This window comes from Oncorhynchus keta, chromosome 4 (genome assembly GCF_023373465.1).
Source record: "Oncorhynchus keta strain PuntledgeMale-10-30-2019 chromosome 4, Oket_V2, whole genome shotgun sequence".
Taxonomy (NCBI): domain Eukaryota; kingdom Metazoa; phylum Chordata; class Actinopteri; order Salmoniformes; family Salmonidae; genus Oncorhynchus; species Oncorhynchus keta.
In genome coordinates, this window is record NC_068424.1 from 34908578 (window position 1) to 34923637 (window position 15060).

General features: G+C 45.5%; 1 protein-coding gene across 5 annotated transcripts in view; it reads right to left on the minus strand.

Annotated features, from left to right (window-relative positions):
- Positions 1 to 10096: 10096 nt before the first annotated feature.
- sugct (succinyl-CoA:glutarate-CoA transferase) overlaps positions 10097 to 15060 on the minus strand; it is a 157377-nt gene continuing 152413 nt past the window's right edge. For all 5 annotated transcript variants that reach the window (XM_035760870.2, XM_035760848.2, XM_035760858.2 and 2 more), the window contains one exon: positions 10097 to 11034. In XM_035760870.2, coding sequence (XP_035616763.1) covers positions 10978 to 11034 — 57 coding nt within the window. In that variant the 3' untranslated portion in view covers positions 10097 to 10977. The remainder of the gene's footprint in view (positions 11035 to 15060) is intronic.

Consider the following 15060-nt stretch of genomic DNA (forward strand, 5'->3'; position numbering starts at 1 on the left):
AGGAAGTGGGACATCTGAGGTTGGTAGTTTTTCAAAGCTTGGCCTACCGAATACACAGTGTCTATGGAGTCAAGTTGCACTTCCTACGGCTTCCACTAGATGTCAGCCATCTTTAGAAACTTGAATGAGGATTCTACTATAAAGGAGGAGCTCATGAGACCTCTTTGAGTCAGTGGTCTGGCAGAGTGCCTGGGTCTCATGACGCGCGCTCCCAACAGAGTTACCTCTCGTTTCAGTCCTTTTCTTCATACATTGGAATTCTCCGGTTGGAACATTATTGATGTTTTATGTTAAAAACATCCTAACGATTGATTCTATACATCGTTTGACATGTTTCTAAAGGACTGTAATGGAACTTTTCGAGTTTTTGTGTGGACGAAGTGCTTGCGCCTCATGAAGATGAATTAGTGGGCTGAACACGCTAACAACAATTGGCTATTTGGACATAAATTATGGACTTTATGGAACAAATCAGTCATTTGTTGTAGAACTGGGATTCCTGGGAGTGCCTTCTGATGAAGATCATCAAATGTAAGTGAATATTTATGGTGTTATTTCTAACTTCTGTTGACTACAAAATGGCAGATATTTCTCTGGCTGTTTTGGGCTCTGAGCACCGTTCTCAGATTATTTTTTTTCCGTAAAGTTTTTTTGAAATCTGACACAGCGGTTGCATTAATTAATGAGTCCGACGTGAAGGATATACTGCTTTCCCAGGAATAGGCCCAAATCCCTGTCATTTGAGTGAAGAGAAGACAGAGAAAAAGGGGGCAGAGGTCGGCCTGGCTTCTGAGAATTCGTAGGCAAGCAAATAAATCCCCACTGCCATCCGTTCTATTGGCCAAAGTGCAATCATTGGAAAATACTGTAAATCGTTGACCTATGAACAAGAAAACTACCCATGGGACATTAAAAACTGTGATATCTTATTTTTCACCTTCTCGTGGCTGAATGACGACATTAGTAACATACAGCTTGTAACGGTTTTCTAGGTGTGGTGAAGGAGAGTCGGACCAAACTGCAGCGTGTAGATTGCGATCCATGTTTAATGAACAAAAAACTTAACACAAATCTAAAACACAAACACTACAAAACAAAGAACATAACGAAAACCGAAACAGCCTATACTAGTGAAAGCTAACACAGACAGGAACAAGGACACTAAGGACAATCACCCACGACAAACTCAAAGAATATGGCTGCCTAAATATGGTTCCCAATCAGAGACAACGATAAACACCTGCCTCTGATTGAGAACCACTCCGGACAGCCATAGACTTTGCTAGATCACCCCACTAGCTACAATCCCAATACATACACACCAAAACCCCAAGACAAAACACACCACAATACAAAAACCCCATGCTACACCCTGGCCTGACCCAATACATGAAGATAAACACAAAATACTTTGACCAGGGCGTGACAGAACCCCCTCCCTAAGGTGCGGACTCCCGAAAGCACCTCAAAACAATAGGGGGTCCGGGTGGGCGTCTGTCCATGGTGGCGGCTCCGGCACGGGACGTGGACCCCACTCAGTTAATGTCTTTAGTCCCCTCTCCTTGCATCCCTGGATAGTCCACCCTCACCGCCGACCATGGCCTAGTAGTCCTCACCCAGAACCCCACTGGACTGAGGAGCAGATCGGGACTGAAGGACAGCTCGGGACTGAGGCAGCTCGGGACTGAGAGAAAGCTTGGGAGTGAGAGGAAGCTCAGGAGTGAGAGGAAGCTCAGGAGTGAGAGGAAGCTCAGGAATGAGAGGAAGCTCAGGCAGGTAGATAGATCTACCAGATCCTGGCTGGCTGGTGGTCTCAGCAGATCCTGTCCGACTGGCAGATCCTGGCCGGCTGGCAGTTCTGGCAGATCTGGAAGAGTCTGGTTGACTGGCGGATCTGGAAGATTCTGGCTGACTGGCAGATCTGGAAGATTCTGGCTGACTGGCGGATCCTGGCTGACTGGCGGATCCTGGCTGACTGGCAGATCCTGGCTGACTGGCGGATCCTGGCTGACTGGTGGATCCTGGCCGACTGGAAGATCCTGGCCGACTGGCAGTCCTGGCGGCGCTGGGCAGACTGGCGGCGCTGGGTAGACTGGCGGCACTGGCGGCGCTGGGCAGACTGGGGCACTGGCGGCGCTGGGCAGACTGGCGGCGCTGGGCAGACTGGGGGCACTGGAGGCGCTGGGCAGACTGGGGGCTCTGGCGGCGCTGGGCAGACTGGGGGCACTGGCGGCGCTGGGCAGACTGGCGGCGCTGGGCAGACTGGGGCACTGGCGGCGCTGGGCAGACTGGCGGCGCTGGGCAGACTGGGGGCACTGGCGGCGCTGGGCAGACTGGGGGCTCTGGCGGCGCTGGGCAGACTGGGGGCACTGGCGGCGTTGGGCAGACTGGCGGCGCAGGGCAGACTGGTGGCGCTGGCGGCGCGGCGGCGCTGGGCAGACTGGCGGCGCTGGGCAGACTGGCGGCACTGGTGGCGCTGGGCAGACTGGCGGCGCTGGGCATACTGGCGGCGCTGGGCAGACTGGCGGCGCTGGGCAGACTGGCGGCGCTGGGCAGACTGGGGCACTGGCGGCGCTGGGCAGACTGGCGGCGCTGGGCAGACTGGGGGCACTGGCGGCGCTGGGCAGACTGGGGGCTCTGGCGGCGATGGGCAGACTGGCGGCGCAGGGCAGACTGGTGGCGCTGGCGCGCGGCGGCGCTGGGCAGACTGGCGGCGCTGGGCAGACTGGCGGCACTGGTGGCGCTGGGCAGACTGGCGGCGCTGGGCATACTGGCGGCGCTGGGCAGACTGCCGGCGCTGGGCAGACTGGGGGCACTGGCGGCGTTGGGCAGACTGGCGGCGCAGGGCAGACTGGTGGCGCTGGCGCGCGGCGGCGCTGGGCAGACTGGCGGCGCTGGGCAGACTGGCGGCACTGGTGGCGCTGGGCAGACTGGCGGCACTGGGCAGACTGGCGGCGCTGGGCAGACTGGCGGCGCTGGGTAGACTGGGGCACTGGCGGCGCTGGGCAGACTGGCGGCGCTGGGCAGACTGGGGGCACTGGCGGCGCTGGGCAGACTGGGGGCTCTGGCGGCGCTGGGCAGACTGGCGGCGCAGGGCAGACTGGTGGCGCTGGTGGCGCTGGGCAGACTGGCGGCGCTGGGCATACTGGCGGCGCTGGGCAGACTGCCGGCGCTGGGCAGACTGTCGGCACTAGTGGCGCTGGGCAGACTGAAAAATCTGGCTGCTCCATGCTGACTGTCGGCTCTGGCTGCTCCACGCTGACTGGCGGCTCTGGCTGCTCCATGTGGGCTGACAGCTCTGGCGGCTGCTTACAGACTGGCAGCTCCTTGCAGACTGACAGCTCCTTACAGACTGACAGCTCCTTGCAGACTGACAGCTCCTTGCAGACTGACATCTCTGGCTGCTTCATGCAGACTGACAGCTCTGGCTGCTTCATGCAGACTGACAGCTCTGGCTGCTTCATGCAGACTGACAGCTCTGGCTGCTCCATGCAGACTGACATCTCTGGCTGCTTCATGCAGACTGACAGCTCTGGCTGCTTCATGCAGACTGACATCTCTGGCTGCTTCATGCAGACTGACATCTGGCTGCTTCATGCAGACTGACAGCTCTGGCTGCTTCATGCAGACTGACATCTCTGGCTGATCCATGCAGACTGACATCTCTGGCTGCTCCATGTGGGCTGACAGCTCTGGCGGCTTCTTACAGACTGGCAGCTCCTTGCAGACTGACAGCTCCTTACAGACTGACAGCACCTTGCAGACTGGCAGCTCCTTGCAGACTGGCAGCTCCTTGCAGACTGGCAGCTCCTTGCAGACTGATAGCTCCTTGCAGACTGGCAGCTCCTTGCAGACTGACAGCTCCTTACAGACTGACAGCTCCTTGCAGACTGACAGCTCCTTGCAGTCTGACAGCTCCTTGCAGACTGGCAGCTCCTTGCAGACTGACAGCTCCTTGCAGACTGGCAGCTCCTTGCAGACTGACAGCTCCTTGCAGACTGACAGCTCCTTGCAGACTGACAGCTCTGGCTGCTTCATGCAGACTGACAGCTCTGGCTGCTTCATGCAGACTGACAGCTCTGGCTGCTCCATGCAGACTGACATCTCTGGCTGATCCATGCAGACTGACATCTCTGGCTGCTCCATGTGGGCTGACAGCTCTGGCAGCTTTTACAGACAGGCAGCTCCTTGCAGACTGACAGCTCCTTACAGACTGACAGCTCCTTGCAGACCGACAGCTCCTTACAGACTGACAGCTCCTTGCAGACTGACAGCTCCTTGCAGACTGACAGCTCCTTGCAGACTGGCAGCTCCTTGCAGACTGACAGCTCCTTGCAGACTGAAAGCTCCTTGCAGACTGGCAGCTCCTTGCAGACTGGCAGCTCCTTGCAGACTGACAGCTCTGGCTGCTTCATGCAGACTGACAGCTCTGGCTGCTTCATGCAGACTGACAGCTCTGGCTGCGCTGAACAGACAGGAAACTCCAGCAGCGCTGTAGAGGAAGAAGGCTCTAGCTGCGCTGAACAGGCGGGAGACTCCGGTAGCGCAGGAGAGGAGAAAGGTTCTGATAGCGCTGAACAGGCGGGAGGCTCCGGCAGCGCAGGAGAGGCGAGGCGCACTGTAGGCCTGATGCGTGGTGCTGGCACTGGTGGTAATGGGCCAAGGACACGCACAGGAAGCCTGGTGCGGGGAGCTGCTACCGGAGGGCTGGTGTGTGGAGGTGGCACAGGATGGGCTAGACCGTGAAGGCGTACTGGAGATCTTGAGAGCAGTGTTGGCACAGGACGTGCAAGGCTAGGGATGTGCACAGGAGGCCTGATGCGTGAGGCTGGCACCAACTTCACCAGCCGACTAACACGCACCTCAGGACGAGTACGGAGCGCTGACCCAGGTGCCATCAAATCCCTGACACGTTCCGTCGGGCGAATTCCATGCAAAAAGCACCAACACAGCAACTCTCTCATTTCTCTCTCCTCCAATTTCCCCATTAACTCCTTCACGGTCTCTGCTTCGCTCACCTCCAACACCGGCTCTGGTTCTGGTCTCCTCCTTGGCTCCTCACGATAAACAGGGAGAGTTGGCTCTGGTCTGACTCCTGACTCTGCCATACTCACCCTGAGCCCCCCAAGACATTTTTGGGGCTGACTCTCAGGCTTCCTTGCCAACCGTGTTCCCTCATATCGCCGGCTCCTCTCTCCGGCTGACTCTGCTCTCCTCGCTGACTCCACCTGTTCCACCTTTTGGCGGCTACACTCCCCTGGTTTAGCCCAGGGTCCTCTCCCGTCAAGGATTTCCTCCCATGTCCAGAAATCCTTATTTCGCATCTCCTCTTTGGGCTGCTCCTGCCTGTTGACACGCTGCTTGGTCCGTTTACGGTGGGTGATTCTGTAACGGTTTTCTAGGTGTGGTGAAGGAGAGTCGGACCAAACTGCAGCGTGTAGATTGCGATCCATGTTTAATGAACAAAAAACGTAACACGAATCTAAAACACAAACACTACAAAAACAAAGAACGTAAAGAAAACCGAAACAGCCTATACTAGTGAAAACTAACATAGACAGGAACAAGGACACTAAGGACAATCACCCACGACAAACTCAAAGAATATGGCTGCCTAAATATGGTTCCCAATCAGAGACAACGATAAACACCTGCCTCTGATTGAGAACCACTCCGGACAGCCATAGACTTTGCTAGATCACCCCACTAGCTACAATCCCAATACATACACACCAAAACCCCAAGACAAAACACACCACAATACAAAAACCCCATGCTACACCCTGGCCTGACCCAATACATGAAGATAAACACAAAATACTTCGACCAGGGCGTGACACAGCTGGTGGGTTTTAAACTGTATCGGCAGGATATAACAGCAACCTCTGGTAAGACAAGGGGTGGCAGTCCTTGTATATTTGTAAACATCAGCTGGTGCATGATATCTAAGGAAGTCTGGAGGTTACACTCGCCTGAGGTAGAGTACTGCAACAACATTTTCCCATGGGGACAATAAAGTCAGTAAGTAAGTAAGTAAGTAAGTATCTCATGATAAGCTGCAGACCACACTATCTACCAAGAGAGTTTTCATCTGTATTTTCTTAGCTGTCTACATACTACCACAGACCGATGCTGGCAATAAGACCGCACTCAATGAGCTGTATACCACCATAAAACAAACAGAAAAACGCTCATCCAGAGGTGCCCCGCCTAGTGGCTGGGGACTTTGATGCAAGGGAAACTTAAAGCCGTTTTACCAAAGCATTTTAAATGTGCAACCAGTCCTCTGCTGGCTGTGCCGGGTGGAGATTATAACAGAACATGGCCAAGATGTTCAAATGTTCATAAATGACCAGCATGGTCAAATAATAATAATCACAGTAGTTGTCGAGGGTGCAGCAAGTCAGCACCTCCGGAGTAAATGCCAGTTGGCTTTTCATAGCCGATCATTAAGAGTATCTCTACTGCTCCTGCAGTCTCTAGCGAGTTGAAAACAGCAGGTCTGGGACAGGTAGCATGTCCGGTGAACAGGTCAGTGTTCCATAGCCGCAGGCAGAGCAGTTGAAACTGGAGCAGCAGCTCCTGGTCCAAGAGGCATAGGTCCAAGAGGCTTCTAAACAGCTACCCCCAAGCCATGAGACTCCTGAACATCTAATCAAATGGCTACCCAGACTATTTTCATTGCCCCCCCCCTCCCCTCTTTTACACTGCAGCTATTCTGTTTATTATCTCTGCATAGTCACTTTAATAAAACTACCTGCACGTACATACTACCTCAATTACTTTGACTAACCGGTGCACCCCATATTGACTCCGTACCGGTACCCCCTGTATATAGCCTCGCTATTGTTATTTTACTGCTGCTTTTTAAGTATTTGTTACTTTTCTTTCTTTCTTTTTGGGGGGTAAGGGCTTGTAAGTAAGCATTTCACTGTTTTCGGTGCATGTGACAAATACAATTTGATTTGATTTGACTTACGGCTGTAATCGCTGCCAAAGATGCTTCAACAAAGCACTGAGTAAAGGGTCTGAATACTTATGTAAATCAGACATTTTTTTATTTTTTTATAATACATTTGCAAAAATATCTAAATGCCTGTTTTTGCTTTGTCATTATTGGGTATTGTGTGTAGATTGGTGCGGGAAAAAAAAGATTTAATCAGTTTTAGAATAAGGCTGTAACGTAATGTGTAAAAATTCAAAGGGTCTGAATACTTTCCGAAAGGATTGTACAAGTGAATATATTGATAAAAGGCACCTTGTCCTAGAGAGATTTACACGGTTATCAAAATGTCACGCCAGGGTAAGCCTATTCGAAACAGCCATTATTTTAAGTGTTTCTAAAATCCCCTATGGGAAAAATGAATGGTGGAAAAACAATTGCAAACATTTCCCTGCATGACCGCTAGGTTTCATGGGTATTATGACTGATACTGTGGTACTCTATAGCCATTGGTTTATCCATCCAAAAGGACCCATGTGCATGTCATATTGGGAGCATGTCAAATTGGGTTTCAAATGAAAGATGAGTCTATATATTTATTTTTATTTTATTAAGACATATATACATTTTTCAACAATCTTCCATCCTAAAATTAGGAATAAGCAAATGCTTTGATTTCTGGTCAAGCAGATGGAAAAGGGGTCTCAGATGACATATACCAGAAAAAGTCTTAAAGGGTATTAGAAATACATTAAAAAACATTAATGTTGATGTAAAAATCCCTACCAACTAATATCAACACTTATATTTCGTTTTGGGGAAATTAATTGCCTTGTGTCAGTTTAAGAAACATTTCCTTGTGCCTTGTCGTTCCGTTACCGAAAACCAACAAATCTTTAAGATATTTTCTAATTTCCCCCTCATGAGGCGGAAGGATAATGAAAGTTCACAGAAGTAACAAGTAAAGGCTTAAATATTAATAGTTATAGTGTATTTACAGATATCAAGTTTGTTTATAAATTATATAGTGATAAAACTCTATGAACTTTATGAATTATATAGTGACGAAATCGGTAATGAAATTACTGAAAAACCCATAATGGAATTATTGCAATTGAATTGTCTACAATGGGAAATCATAGTAGTCACAAACCACAGTTGGATCACTTGTTACTGTCCTCCCTTATACTACCTGTCACCACTTCTGCCGAAGTCGAAGCCTCTCCTTGTTCGGGAGGTGCTCGGCGGTCGACGTCACCGGTCTTCTCGTCATCATTTATCCATTTTTCATTTTCCATTGGTTTTGTCTTGTCTTCCTACACACCTGGTTTCAATCCCATTCACATTACCTGTTGTGTATTTAACCCTCTGTTCCCCTCATGTCTTTGTCAGAGATTGTTTGTTATGTTAGTGTTGTATATATTTTTGTATTGGTGCACGTCGGGTCCTCGTACCCATTTTTGTTATTTGTTACATTTACTGTTTGGAGTATGTTTCGTTCATTGTTATTAAATAACTCCATTACACTCCGTTTGATTCTCCTGCGCCTGACTTCCCTACCACCTATACACATGACTCTGACACTACCACACTGTTATGTTCAGCTAAATAACTGTTTTTTTCCCCTCTTTCTGTCATTTGGTGGTCAAAGCAAGACTGTGAAAACAGTTTGGGCAACGCCTTCCTCTCACTCTTCCTCTCTCTGCCCCTGGCCGGAAACAATCTCAGAAGTCTATGTTTCACAAGTCTGGACAGCACAGTACAGTATATTAAAGTACAGTAATGTACAGCAAAGTAGGGTACAGCATAATGTACCGTACTAAAGATATCTACTTTACTGTACTGTGATGTCCAAACTTATGAAACAAAGATGTCTATGATTGTTTCAGATTTGGTATGGTCCTTTACCAACCAAATGTGATCTTGTTTGGGGTCAGAGCTCATTACCATTATAGCCCGTGTGTAGAATTGTCACGTTCTGACCTTAGTTCCTTTGTTATGTCCTTGTTTTAGTATGGTCAGAGTTGGGTGGGTTGTCTATGTTCCGTTTTCTATGTTGTGTTTTGCTTTTGGCCTGGTATGGTTCTCAATCAGAGACAGGTGTCGTTAGTTGTCTCTGACTGAGAATCATACTTAGGTATCCTTTTCCCACTTGTGTTTCGTTGGTGTTTATTTTCTGTCTAGTGTTTTCTGCACTTTTCAGGACTGTTTCAGTTTTCGTTAATTTCATTGTTATTTTTGTATTTTCAGTGTTCAGTCAATAAAACACCATGAACACATACCACGCTGCGCATTGGTCCGACATTTTTTACTCCTCGTCAGAGGAGGACGAAGAATTCCCGTTACAAGAATAATACCCAAATATGCCAAAGAAGGATATTAGACAGTTCTACAGTTGTATACCTATTCAGGATACATCACCATGAAGAGAATGATATTCATATGCATTTCGGTATAGTACAGATCAGGGACCCATGCTGTAATTCCGTTACCGTAATTCCTTCACCTAGTGTAGTTTACTACCACAAATATATTTGTTCAAACTCAAGGTGTCATGTCATAGCTGACACCCCACTCTTGGAATCTTAATTCAGAACAAATATTTAACAGAGCTTTTTGGAAATAGTGGTCACATAAAAAAAAAGCTGAGGGTGAATTTGACTGTAATTCTGTTACCAAACTTTGTATCTGTAAAGTTCTTCCAGTAAATGTGTTTTTGTGACATTTTCTGTGTAAATTGTTTAAAATAGTCCTTGTGCATATGGTTCGTTAAACTTTGATATCAATGGGTATTGTTATTGTTTGGCAAACATTTAAGTGAAAAGTCTGATTCAAAGAGTAATTCCATTACTGTGGAATTGCCCCATTACATGGGACATTGTGATCTGTAACATTCACTATATATCCATCCCACCAAAGACATTGCAGACAAGATAGTTACATTTCCCATCCTTTTTAAGATTCAGATTTCTTTTTTGCAACATTAGTTAGAAGCACACGTCCATTTTAAATATCTTACGGATAAAAAAAAAAAGTGCTGATTAATCTTTTCATTTGAGTGGTTTGAACCATCAGCAATGTTTACTTGCAATAGCTAAGAGGCAAAACATCGCTAATGGTCACAAGACAAATAGTCCAGTGAAATAACCAGAACAATGTTCAGAACCATTTTATTTGTTGCTAATGAATGTCAGGTTAACAATTACAATTCACCTAGTTGGATCTCACTGGTTGATAATAATTTCTTACATGTGTAAAGCACATTTCATTACAAGGATAATTTATAAGTTCCTTAAAAGAAATGTTGTATGCATCTCCAGCACAAACGTGCACATGGCTGAACATGGATCAACTCTGGATATGATATAAAGGATTTAAGTGCAGTAATGAGTTATCCTTCCAAAGGCTGAAATGTTTTCCTTATTTCACTGGCCTGAGTGAAATGTCAGACCTACGGTAGAGTGTGTCATATTGATCGATCATGTGTGAATCACAAAGTGATGCCATTGAGACCTAGGAGAGATGCAAATAAAATGCTAGTTGGCTTATGAAAGGGTGTGTACATACATCATTATGTCATTATTGCTACGTTGGTGGTTTAATTTTGCTCGCTGATGGTTATTCATGGTTTACAAAAGCAAAACCTTGGTATCAAGGAAGTAACACAAAAAAATCATGCAGAGTGGTCCAAACAGGGCTTAGGTGGAAATCCCTGAGATCTCTGGAAAACCTAGGAATTTTGGGAAAGTTACCAGCATTTTGCAACCCTAGGTGGAACATGAAGGTTTTCATTGGTTAACAGTTGTGCTCCATCCAGGGTGTGCAAATTGCTCATATACTCAATGATTATTTTATAGATTTTTTGCGTCCGCTCTCTTCACCTCCTTTATGTGGTGCTTATGTAGTTATTGAGATAGAGCACAGTTCTCAATGCACTTCGTTCTGGGCAACTGTCCCTGATGCCAGCAGCTGATTGATGACATCATCATTATAGGACAGGCTGTCTCTGAGAACTTGCACAGTGTGTTGACCAATCACGGGAGGGGGCATCGGCTCCCTGCTCTCAAAGGTGCTGAATCGGACCGCTGGCCCTGTGGAAAAAGAGTAGATACAAATTGGTTACACTAAAAACAAACTACAACTTCCGACTTTTGGTGCAGCTTATAAATGCTTCATAAAGCCTTCATAAACACTACATGCGTTACACATAATCTATAACCGTATGTAATGCTTTATAAAGGGTTCATAAATGTGGCATAACTGTGTGACATAACCACCCATGTCAAATGTGACATAACCCACTATGTCAAATATGACATAAACCTGTGCTTTATCAAAGGTGGCATTAGCACCTTTTAATAAAGGCCTTATAAATCATATTATTGGGGATTCACAAAGCATTTATAACCATGCCATGCATCTTGGTAGAGCATTGCAATGCCAGGATAGTGGGTTTGATTCCCGGGACCATCCACGCATAATAATTTATTCACACATGACTGTAAGTCACTTTGGATAAAAGCGATAGATAGATAGATAGATAGATAGATAGATAATTTATTATATTACTCTAAAACATTTATAGGATGGCCCAACCTCTTTCCCTCTTGGGTGCATTGCCAATATTGGACCTGACCGTAACCTTCTCCGAAATGCTCTACAGCCTTTTAATAAAAAATAAAAAATGTATCCCCGAAATTAGATTCTCTCGGTTCGGTTTTTCCAAGTTTTGGATTTCCCCCATTCTTTCAGGTTTTCCCATTTTGTTCACACTTAAAAATAAAAAAATAAAAACAACCAAATGTCATTTTCTGTCTTCACAACAATGCATCACCACATCAGGGGTAGACTTTTGAGGTTTGGGAAAAATCTATTACATTTTGATATTTTTGTGTTGTTTCCCTTTAATTCAGTGAGCATGAATGTTGTTTGGTTAGCAGGTTTTATGTAGAGCAGTAATTCCATATGATGATTATTTATTCTATATACAGTGATTCGCAATGGGGGCATTTATTTGACCTTGGAATATCTTAAAACCAACATTTAATGCAAATGTCACATAAATATGAACAAATATGAATCATTGTTAATGTTTAGATAAATTGTTTCATATATATCATGAATAAATACAGGTTATTGACACGTTTTTACTATTACGTGGGGGACTTTTATTTAGATAATTTGAGAAATCTAACTTTTTTAGTGTTGCTGACTTGACGCTGATCATATGGCGAGTTCGCAAAATCAAATGCACACTTGTGGTGCCACTGGAAAATGAACAACAGTTGACTTACCCTTATTTAAATACTGCTGAACACAAAAATAAATACAACATGGAACAATTTCAAAGATTTAACTGAATTACTGTTTATATAAAGAAATCACTCAACTGAAAAAAATAATAATTAGGCCCTAATCTATGGATTTCACATGACTGGGCAGTGGTGCAGCCATGGGTGGGCCTGGGAGGGCATAGGCCCATCCACTCGGCAGCCAGGCTCACCCACTCGGGAGACAGGCTCAGCCAATTAGTTTTCCCCACAAAACACCTCAGATGATCCTGTAGGTGAAGAAGCCGGATGTGAAGTTCATGGGCTGACGTGGTTACACAAGGGATTATATTGGCAAAGGTGAAATTCATACGAATGGGGATGAAAACAAATTTGTACACAACATTAGAGACAAATAAGCTTGTTGTGCATATGGCACATTTCTGGGATTTTTTCATTTCAGCTCATGTAACATGGGACCAATACTTTACATACTTTGCATTTATATTTTTGTTCAATGTAGTTTGTAGTAGTTGAGTTATATTACATTGTAGCTACCTCAATTGTTATTTCAAATACTTTTGTTGACTTCACAGCAATTGCTAACTAGCCTAAATGTAGCTAGCTAGCAGGCTCAGCTATATAAAAATCCCTCTAAATACAGCCGCGTCTCATGGTCACATCATGAGATGTGTAAATTAAAGAGGAATATAATAATACGAATCAAATGGAGTTTCTACATCTCCCCATTTAGAGTTCCTGGCACAGCACAGAAATGCCTTATCCAGATGGTGTGACATAAGCATTTCTTAACAGACATGCTACCTTTCTTTGTTGTTACTTAAGGTTGGAACCAACATGCAGTACATCCAGCAGGCAGATGACCATTTGTCTGCCAGCTCAGGGTATAGCTAAACTATTCACAGCCCTTTGCAATGTTCAATGCAATTGCATTGCTGGACTTTGTGAAAGTTAATGTATTTGAATTGTTTTAAAAATGTACAAATATAAGGAAATGAATGGTTTAAACATGTCTTTATTTGTTTCAGCTGTTCGTGATAATTCCCTAAGTGTTAATACATTTGTGTTTACATCATTAAGCCTTTATGTGCAGAATGGCTGTCACAGCTGGCTGAAGGACTGGACCAAGGTGCAGCGTTGTAAGCGTACATTTTAACTTTATTTAAAAATGACGCCGACAAACGAAGAACAAAAATACAACCGTGAAGCTTTGGGCTATGTGCCCTGAACAACTACAAAGTTAACTTCCCACAAAACAGGTGGGGGAAAAGGGTACCTACATATGGTTCTCAGAGACAACGATAGACAGCTGTCCCTGATTGAGAACCAATAGAAATTTCCTATTTAAATAAGTATTTACACCCGAGTCAATTTGTAGAAGCACCTTATGGCAGTGATCACAGCTGTGAGTCTTTCTGAGTAAGTCTCTAAGAGCTTTCCACACCTGGATTGTGCAACATTTGCCCATTATTCTTTAGAAAATGGGTTCGCGCCCAGGCTCTGTCGTAACCGGCCGCGACCGGGAGGTCCGTGGGGCGATGCACAATTGGCCTAGTGTCATCCGAGTTAGGGAGGTCTTGGCCGGTAGGGATGTCCTTGTCTCATCGCGCACCAGTGACTCCTGTGGCGGCCCGGGCGCAGTGCGCGCTAACCAAGGTTGCCAGGTGCACGGTGTTTCCTCCAACACATTGGTGCGGCTGGCTTCCGGGTTGGATGCACGCTGTGTTAAGAAGCAGTGTGGCTTGGTTGGTTTGTGTATCGGAGGATGCATAACTTTCAACCTTCGTCTCTCCCGAGCCCGTACGGGAGTTGGAGCGATGAGACAAGATAGTAGCTACTAAAACAATTGGATACCACGATATTGTGGAGAAAAAGGGGCCAAAAAAAAATAAAAAAAATTGTCTGAGAACTGATTTGGCAGGCGAAAACCTGAGAAAAATCCATTCAGGAAGTAGGATTTTGTTTTGTTTTGTAGTTTTCTATTCAATGCCATTACAGTGTCCATTGACTTAGGACTCAAATTGCAGTTGCTATGCCTTCCACTAGATGTCAACAGTCTTTAGAAATTGTTTCAGGCTTGTATTCTAGGGAGTAAGAGCAGTCTGAATGAGTTTTTTTCATGCGCGCGACCGAGAGAGTGCTATTTTTGTTTACCTTTTATTACAACGTTATTGTCCAATGGAAATATTATCAATTACAACCTGCGAATTTAATATAAACATCGTTTGACATGTTTCTATGAACTTTACTGATATCATTTGGATTTTTATCTGCCTGTTTTGACTGCGTTTGAGCCTGTGGATTACTGAAGAAAACACGCAAACAAAACTGAGGTTTTTGGATATAAAGAGAGACTTTATCGAACAAAACAAACATTTATTGAGTAAATCAATGTCTTCTGAGTGCAACCATATGAAGATCATCAAAGGTAAGTGATTAATTTTCTCTCTATTTCTGACTTGTATAACTCTTCTAATTGGCTGGTTACTTTTTGTAATGATTTCTCTGCTGGGCGATGTTCTCAAATAATCGTAAGGTATGCTTTCGATTTTTTTTAAATCTGACACCGTGGTTGGATTCACAAGAAGTTAATCTTTAAACCCATGTAAAATACTTGTATATTTTCTGAATTTTTATAATGAGCATTTCTGTATTTGAATTTGGAGCTCTGCAATTTCACTGGATGTTGGCCAGGTGAGACGCCATCGGTCCTCCCCAGTCCGTAATGATTACAAGCAGTGGCGACCTGTCATTTTCTTGGGGTGCTTGCCTGTGTCACATATCAGTTAGCAAACAATGTAAAACGAATATATCATTGAGTTAATA